At 54.1% G+C, this 9104-nt stretch overlaps 1 protein-coding gene across 1 annotated transcript; it reads left to right on the top strand.

Annotated features, from left to right (window-relative positions):
- Positions 1-327: 327 nt before the first annotated feature.
- On the top strand, positions 328-8904 carry LOC135442064 (proto-oncogene vav-like; the record flags this gene model as incomplete). The annotated part of the gene is made up of 4 exons (XM_064701611.1): positions 328-472; positions 2792-2906; positions 6936-7084; positions 8096-8904. Coding segments are annotated over 4 exons (463 nt in total), but the record flags the coding sequence as incomplete, so codon positions are not given.
- Positions 8905-9104: the final 200 nt, after the last annotated feature.

Here is a 9104-nt window from a genome sequence, read left to right as displayed (position 1 = left end):
GAAGGAAGGAGGAAGGAGGAAGGAGGAGGAAGGGAGGAGGAAGGAGGAAGGAAGGAAGGAGGAAGGAAGGAGAAGGAGGAGGAAGGAAGGAGGAGGAGGAAGAGGAGGAAGGAGAGGAAGGAAGGAAGGAAGGAGGAGGAAGGAGGAGGAAGGAAGGAGGAAGGAAGGAGGAAGGAAGAGGAGGAGGAGGAAGGAGGAGGAGGAGAGGAGGAAGGAAGGAAGGAGGAGGAAGGAAGGAGGAAAGGAAGGGAAGAGGAGGAGGAGGAAGGAAGGAGGAAGAGGAGGAGGAGGAAGGAGGAAGAGGAGGAGGAGCAGGAGGAGGAGCAGGAGGAAGGAAGGAAGGAGGAAGAGGAGCAGGAGGAAGGCCGCTCGCGTGTGCCGCAGGTTCCGCGGGCAGGTGAAGCACATCAAGGTGACGGCGAGCGAGGGGCTCTACAGAGTGACCGAGAGGAAAGCGTTCCGCGGGCTGGCGGTGAGACAGGAAACCCAAAACATCCTAAAAACATCCCGGGCACCCCAAAAACATCCTAAAAACATCCCAAAAACATCCTAAAAACATCCCGGGCACCTCAAACACATCCTAAAAAGATCCCGGGCACCCCAAAAACATCTCGGGAACCCCAAAAACATTCCAGGGACCCCAAAAACATCCCGGGCATCTCAAACACATCCTGGGCACCCCAAAAACATCCTAAAAACATCCTGGGTACCCCAAAAACATCCCAAAAACATCCTGGGTACCTCAAAAACATCCTAAAAACATCCTGGGTACCTCAAACACATCCCGGGCACCCCAAAAACATCCCGGGCACCCCAAAAACATCCCAAAAACATCCCAAAAACATCCCGGGCACCCCAAAAACATCCTGGGGACCCCAAAATCATCCTGGGGACCCCAAAAACATCCCGGGCACCCCAAAAACATCCCGGGCACCCCAAAAACCTCCTGGGGACCCCAAAAACATCCTAAAACATCCCGGGCACCCCAAAAACATCCCGGGGACCCCGAAAACATCCCAAAAACATCCTGGGCACCCCAAAATCATCCTGGGTACCCCAAAAACATCCTAAAAACATCCCGGGTACCTCAAACACATCCTGGGCACCCCAAAAACATCCCGGGCACCCCAAAACCCCCCTAAATCGGCATGGGGCACCCCAAAAACATCCCAAAAACACCCCAAAAACATCCCAAAAACATCCCGGGGACCCCAAAAACATTCCAGGGACCCCAAAATCATCCTGGGGACCCCAAAAACCCCAAATCTGGGTGGGACGCACCCTTGGAGGTGGTGTTGCAGTTTTTTGGGGTCCCTGACCCCGTTTTTGGGTGGATTTTGTGGTTTTTGGGGTCCCTGACCCCATTTCGGGACAGTTTTTGGGGTCCCTGACCCCATTTTGGGTTGGTTTTTGGGGTTTTGGAGTTTTTAGGGTCCCTGACCCCATTTCGGGGCAGTTTTTGGGGTCCCTGAATCCATTTTGGTGCATTTTTTGGGGTCCCTGACCCCATTTCGGGGCAGTTTTTGGGGTCCCTGGGTCCATTTTGGGTCGGTTTTTGGGGTTTGGGGTTTTTGGGGTCCCTGACCCCATTTCGGGGCAGTTTTTGGGGTCCCCGGGTCCATTTTGGGGTTTGGGGTTTTTGGGGTCCCTGACCCCATTTCGGGGCAGTTTTTGGGGTCCCTGAGTCCATTTTGGGTCGGTTTTTGGGGTTTGGGGTTTTTGGGGTCCCTGACCCCATTTCGGGGCAGTTTTTGGGGTCCCTGACCCCATTTCGGGGCAGTTTTTGGGGTCCCTGGGTCCATTTTGGGTCAGTTTTAGGGGTTTTGGGGTTTTTGGGGTCCCTGACCAGGTTTTGGGGTGTTTTTGGGGATTTTTGATGTCCCTGACGGGGTTTTGGGTCGGGTTTTGGGGTTTTGGGGTTTTTGAGGTCCCTGACCCCATTTCAGGGCAGTTTTTGGGGTCCCTGACCCCATTTTGGGGCAGTTTTTGGGGTCCCCGGGTCCATTTTGGGTCGGGTTTTGGGGTTTTTGGGGTCCCTGACCCCATTTCTGGACAGTTTTTTGGGTCCCTGAGTCCATTTTGGGTCGGTTTTTGGCGTTTTGGGGTTTTTGGGGTCCCTGACCCCATTTCGGGGCAGTTTTTGGGGTCCCCGGGTCCATTTTGGGTCGGTTTTTGGGGTTTTGGGGTTTTTGGGGTCCCTGACCCCATTTCAGGGCAGTTTTTGGGGTCCCTGAGTCCATTTTGGGGTTTGGGGTTCTTGGTGTCCCTGATGGGGTTTTGGGTCGGTTTTTGGGGTTTTTGGGGTCCCTGACCCCATTTCGGGGCAGTTTTTGGGGTCCCTGACCCCATTTTGGGTTGGTTTTTGGTGTTTTGGGGTTTTTTGGGGTCCCTGACCCCATTTCGGGTCAGTTTTTGGGGTCCCTGACCCCATTTTGGGTTGGTTTTTGGTGGTTTTGGGGTTTTTGGGGTCCCTGACCCCATTTCGGGGCAGTTTGTGGGGTCCCTGGGTCCATTTTGGGTCGGTTTTGGGGGTTTTGGTGGTTTTGGGTCCCTGACCCCATTTCGGGGCGGTTTTTGGGGTCCCTGACCCCATTTCGGGGCAGTTTTTGGGGTCCCTGGGTCCATTTTGGGGTTTGGGGTTTTTGGGGTCCCTGACCCCATTTCGGGGCAGTTTTTGGGGTCCCTGAGTCCATTTTGGGTCGGTTTTTGGGGTTTTTGGGGTCCCTGACCCCATTTCGGGGCAGTTTTTGGGGTCCCTGACCCCATTTTGGGTGGGTTTCGGGGTCCCCAGGAGCTGGTGCAGTTCTACGGGCGGCACTCGCTGCGCGATTGCTTCAAGGGCCTGGACACGACGCTGGCGCTGCCCTACCGGGACCCCGAGAGCCCCGCGGGACCCCGAGAGCCCCGTACGGCACTTTGGGGGTTTTTTAGGGTTTTATGGGGTTTTATGGGGGTTTAATGGGAATTTATGGGGGTTTATGGGGTTTGGAATTGTGGGTTATGGGGTTTTATGGGGGTTTAATGGGGTTTGGGATTGTGGGTTATGGGTTTGATGGGGTTTGATGGGGTTTGATAGGAATTTATGGGGGTTTTTGGGGTTTGGAATTGTGGGTTATGGGGTTTGATGGAGTTTTATGGAGTTTTATGGGGTTTAATGGGAAATTATGGGGGTTTATGGGGTTTCGGGGGTTTTATGGGGTTTTATGGGGGTTTAATGGCATTTGGGATTGTGGGTTATGGGTTTGATGGGGTTTCATGAAGTTTTATGGGGTTTTATGGGGTTTATGGGGTTTTATGAGGGTTTAATGGCATTTGGGATTGGCGGTTATGAGTTTGATGGGGTTTGATGGGGTTTGATGGGGTTTGATGTGGTTTGATGGGGATTTATGGGGGTTTAATGGCATTTGGGATTGTGGGTTATGGGGTTTTATGGGGTTTGATGGAGTTTTATGGGGTTTTATGGGGTTTTATGGGAACTTATGGGGGTTTATGGGGTTTGGAATTGTGGGTTATGGGGTTTGATGGAGTTTTATGGGGTTTGATGGGGTTTTATGGGGTTTAATGGGAAACTATGGGGGTTTATGGGGGTTTTTACGGTTTTATGGGGTTTTATGGGGTTTTATGGGGGTTTATGGGGTTTGGGATTGTGGGTTATGGGGTTTGATGGGGTTTGATGGGGTTTGATGGGGTTTGATGGGGTTTGATGGGGTTTGATGGGGTTTGATGGGGTTTTATTGAGTTATGGGGTTGTGGGATTATGAGGTTTGGGGTTTGGGGTTTTATAAGGGTTAATGCGGTTTTTGGGGTTTTATGGAGTTATGGGTTATGGGGTTTTCTGGGGATTATGGTGTTGTGTGGAGTTTTGTGAGGTTTTGTGGGGTTTTATGGGGTTTTATTGGGGTTTTATAGAGTTTTTAGAGGGGTTTTATCGGAGTTTTATAGGATTGTGGTGTTTGGGGTTGTTGGTTATGGGGCTGTGGGGTTGGGGATTATGAAGTTTGGGGTTTGGGGTTTTATGGGATTTTATGGGGGTTATGGGGGTTTTGGGGTTTTATGGGGTTTTATGGGGTTTTTGGGGTTTTATGGGGTTTATGGGGTTTATGGTGTTTTTGGGATTTTTGGGTTTTTTTGGGGTTTATGGGGTTTTTGGGGTTTTATGGGGGTTTTATGGGGGTTTATGGGGTTGTGGGGTTATAAGTTATGAGGTTGTGGGGTTGTGGGGTTTGGGATTTTATGGGGTTTATGGGGTTTTATGGGGTTTTATGGAGTTTGGGGTTATGGAGTTTGGAGTTTTATGGGGTTTCATGAGGTTTTATTGGGTTATGGGGTTGTGGGGTTAAGAGATTTGGGGTTTTATGGGGTTTTATGGGGTTTTTTGGTGTTTTATGAGGTTTTATGGGGTTATGGGATTATGACATTTGGGGTTTTATGGGGTTGTGGCGTTGTGGGGTTATGGGTTCAGGGGTTTGGAGTTTTATGCATTTTATGGGACTTTATCCGGGTTTATGGGGTTTTATGGGGTCTTTTGGGGTTTTATGGTTTTTTTTGGGGTTGTGGGATTACGGGGTTTGGGGTTTTTTGGGTTTTAAGGGGTTTATGGGGTTCTGGGGTTGTGGGTTTGGGGTTTTATGGGGTTTGGGGTTTTATGGGGTTATGGGATTATGGGGTTTTATGGGGGTTTATGGGAGTTGGGGTTACGGGGTTTGGCGTTTTTTGGGGTTTTATGGGGTTATGGGGTTTTATGGCGTTTTTTGGGGTTTTATGGCGTTTTTTGGGGTTTTATAGGGTTTTGGGGGGTTTTATGGGTTATGGGGTTGTGGGGTTATGGGGTTATGGGGCTATGGCATTGTGGGGACACCTGGCCAGGAGGGATTTGGGAGTTTTGGGGTGACCATGAGAAGATTTAGGGAGTGCTGAGGTTGTGGGGTGGCCCTGAGGGAGGATTGGGTGAGGTTGGATTTGGGGACATCACCACGTCCCCCGTGTCCCCCGTGTCCCCCGTGTCACCGTGTCACCGTGTCACCGTGTCACCATGTCCCCCGTGTGTCCCCAGGCTTCTGTTTGGGGTTGGATTTGGGGGTGTCACCATGTCCCTGTGTGTCCCCAGTTGTCACTCCCAGTTCCAGCTGGATTTGGGGTGTCACTGTGTCCTCGTGTCCCCTGTCACCGTGTCACCGTGTCCCCTGTGTCCCCTGTGTCCCCTCTGTCCCCAGGTGCCACCCGCAGTTCCAGCTCTATTTAGGGCTGGATTTGGGGTGTCACCGTGTCCCCTCTGTCCCCCTGTCCCCAGGTGCCACCCACAGTTTCGGCTCTATTTAGGGTTGGATTTAGGGCTGGATTTGGGGTGTCCCAGTGTCCCCTGTCACTGTGTCCCCACTGTCCCCAGGTGCCCCCCCCAGTTCCTGCTCTATTTAGGGTTGGATTTGGGGTGTCCCCTGTCACTGTGTCCCCTGTCCGTCTGTCCCCAGGTGCCACCCGCAGTTCCAGCTCTATTTAGGGTTGGATTTAGGGCTGGATTTGGGACTGTCCCCATGTCCCCTGTGTCCCCTGTGTGTCCCCTGTGTCCCCTGTCTGTCCCCTGTGCCACCCACAGTTCCAGCTCTATTTAGGGTTGGATTTGGGACCGTCCCCATGTCCCCTGTGTCCCCTGTGTGTCCCCTGTGTGTCCCCTGTGTCCCCTGTCTGTCCCCAGGTGCCACCCGCAGTTCCAGCTCTATTTAGGGCTGGATTTGGGGTGTCCCAGTGTCCCCTGTCACAATGTCCCTGTGTCCCCAGGTGTCACCTGCAGTTTCGGCTCTATTTAGGGCTGAATTTGGGGTGTCCCCGTGTCACTGTGTCCCCTGTCACTGTGTCCCTCTGTCCCCAGGTGCCACCCGCAGTTCCTGCTCTATTTAGGGCTGGATTTGGGGCTGGATTTGGGACTGTCCCCACTGTCCCCTGTGTGTCCCCTGTGTGTCCCCTGTCTGTCCCCAGGCGTCACCGGCAGTTCCAGCTGGATTTAGGGCTGGATTTGGGGTGTCCCCTGTCCCTCTGTCCCTGTGTCCCTGTGTCCCCTGTGTCCCCAGGTGTCACCCACAGTTCCGGCTCTATTTAGGGCTGGATTTGGGGTGTCCCCTGTCACTGTGTCCCCTGTCACTGTGTCCCTCTGTCCCCAGGTGCCACCCGCAGTTCCAGTTGTATTTAGGGCTGGATTTGGGGTGTCACCATGTCCTTGTGTCCCCTGTCACTGTGTCCCTCTGTCCCTCTGTCCCCAGGTGCCACCCGCAGTTCCAGCTCTATTTAGGGCTGGATTTAGGGCTGGATTTGGGACTGTCCCCATGTCCCCTGTGTCCCCCTGTCCCCAGGTGCCACCCGCAGTTCCAGCTCTATTTAGGGCTGAATTTGGAGTGTCCCCTGTCCCAGTGTCCCCTGTCACTGTGTCCCACTGTCCCCAGGTGTCACCCACAGTTCCAGTTGTATTTAGGGCTGGATTTGGGGTGTCACCATGTCCTTGTGTCCCCTGTCACTGTGTCCCTGTGTCCCCTGTGTCCCCAGGTGCCACCTGCAGTTCCTGCTCTATTTAGGGTAGGATTTAGAGCTGAATTTGGGGTGTCCCTGTGTCACTGTGTCCCCTGTCACTGTGTCCCCTGTCACCTTGTCCCACTGTCCCCAGGTGCCACCCACAGTTCCAGCTCTATTTAGGGCTGAATTTGGGGCTGGATTTGGGACCGTCCCCATGTCCCCTGTGTCCCCTGTGTGTCCCCTGTCTGTCCCCAGGTGCCACCCACAGTTCCAGTTGTATTTAGGGCTGGATTTGGGGTGTCACTGTGTCCCCTGTCACCGTGTCCCCACTGTCCCCAGGTGCCACCCGCAGTTCCAGCTCTATTTAGGGTTGGATTTAGGGCTGGATTTGGGGTGTCCCAGTGTCCCCTGTCACCGTGTCCCTCTGTCCCCAGGTGCCACCCGCAGTTTCGGCTCGGCCAAGGCGCGTTACGCCTTCAGCGCGCGGGACAGGACAGAGCTGTCCCTGCGGGAAGGGGACATCGTGCGTGTGCTGAGCAAGAGGGGACAGCCGGGATGGTGGAAAGGGGAGATCTACGGACGGGTATGGCACTGGGGACATTGGGGACACTGGGGACACTGGGGGCATTGGGGGCACTGGGGACACTGGGGACATTGGGGACATTGGGGACAATGGGGGCATTGGGGACACTGGGGACATCGTGCGTGTGCTGAGCAAGAGGGACAGCCGGGATGGTGGAAGGGAGAGATCTACGGACGGGTATGGCATTGGGGACAATGGGGACATTGGGGACGTTGGGGACACTGGGGACATTGGAGACACTATGGGGACAATGGAGACAATGGGGACAATGGGGACATGGGGACAATGGGGACATTGGGGACAGCTGGGGGGTCAGGGGACACTGGGGACAATGGGGACATTGGGGACACTGGGGACATTGGGGGACATTGGGACATTGAGGGATTGGGGCATTGGGGACATTGGGGACAATGGGACAATGGGGACATTGGGGACACTGGGGACGTTGGGGACATTGGGGACATGGGGGACATTGGGACAATGGGGACAATGGGGGACACTGGGGACATTGGGACATTGGGGGGACACTGGGGACATTGGGGACGTTGGGGACATTGGGGACATTGGGGACACTGGGGACATTGGGGACATTGGGGACGTTGGGGACATTGGGGACATTGGGGACACTGGGACATTGGGGACATTGGGACATTGGGACATTGGGGACATTGGGGACATTGGGGGCAATGGGACATTGGGGGACATTGGGACATTGGGACACTGGGACATTGGGGGACATTTGGGGACATGGGACAATGGGGACACTGGGACATCGTGCGTGTCCTGAGCAAGAGGGGACAACCAGGGTGGTGGAAAGGGGAGATCTACGCCGGGTATGGCACTGGGACATTGGGGACATTGGGGACAATGGGGGACATTGGGGACATTGGGGACATTGGGGATATTGGGGACATTGGGGACACCCCTGAGCCTGTCCCCTTCCTCCCCCATGTCCCCCTGTCCCCCCAGATGTCCCCACAGTGTCCCCTGACCGTGTCCGTCTGTCCCCAGGTCGGTTGGTTTCCCGCCAATTACGTCGACGAGGATTTCTCTGATTATTGCTGATTGTGGGGCCACCCCGATGTCCCCAACGATGTCCCCAACGATGTCCCCAATGATGTCCCAACGATGTCCCCAATGATGTCCCCAACGATGTCCCAACGATGTCCCCAACGATGTCCCCAACGATGTCCCAATGATGTCCCAACGATGTCCCCAACGATGTCCCAATGATGTCCCAACGATGTCCCAATGATGTCCCCAACGATGTCCCCAACGATGTCCCCAACGATGTCCCAACGATGTCCCAACGATGTCCCCAACGATGTCCCAATGATGTCCCATCAATGTCCCCAACGATGTCCCCAACGATGTCCCCAACGATGTCCCAACGATGTCCCAACCATGTCCCAACAATGTCCCAACGATGTCCCCAACAATGTCCCCAACGATGTCCCAACGATGTCCCAACGATGTCCCCAACGATGTCCCCAACGATGTCCCAATGATGTCCCCAACGATGTCCCAACGATGTCCCAACAATGTCCCCAACGATGTCCCCAACGATGTCCCCAACGATGTCCCCAACGATGTCCCAACAATGTCCCCAACGATGTCCCAACGATGTCCCCAACAATGTCCCAACAATGTCCCCAACGATGTCCCCAACGATGTCCCCAACAATGTCCCAACAATGTCCCCAACGATGTCCCAACGATGTCCCCAACGATGTCCCAATGATGTCCCAAAGATGTCCCAACGATGTCCCAATGATGTCCCCAAATCATTTCTGTCCCATTAAACCGGGCTCAGCTCCAGGGTTCCGGAATTTGCCCAATTTTGTCGGAATTTGACCCAAAACGATTCCAGGAATGGAGTCGGGAATGTCCAGCCAAGGGTCAAAGGTCAAAGGTCACGGGCTTTGGGAATTTGGGGATTTACAGGATCTAGGGAATTTGGGGATTTCTGGGATTTTGGGGATTTCTGGGATTTTGGGAATTCTGGGATTTTGGGAATTCTG

The sequence above is a fragment of the Zonotrichia leucophrys genome, unplaced genomic scaffold (assembly GCF_028769735.1).
Source record: "Zonotrichia leucophrys gambelii isolate GWCS_2022_RI unplaced genomic scaffold, RI_Zleu_2.0 Scaffold_967_18409, whole genome shotgun sequence".
Classification (NCBI taxonomy): Eukaryota; Metazoa; Chordata; class Aves; order Passeriformes; family Passerellidae; genus Zonotrichia; species Zonotrichia leucophrys.
This window is presented reverse-complemented; position numbering and strand designations above follow the sequence as displayed.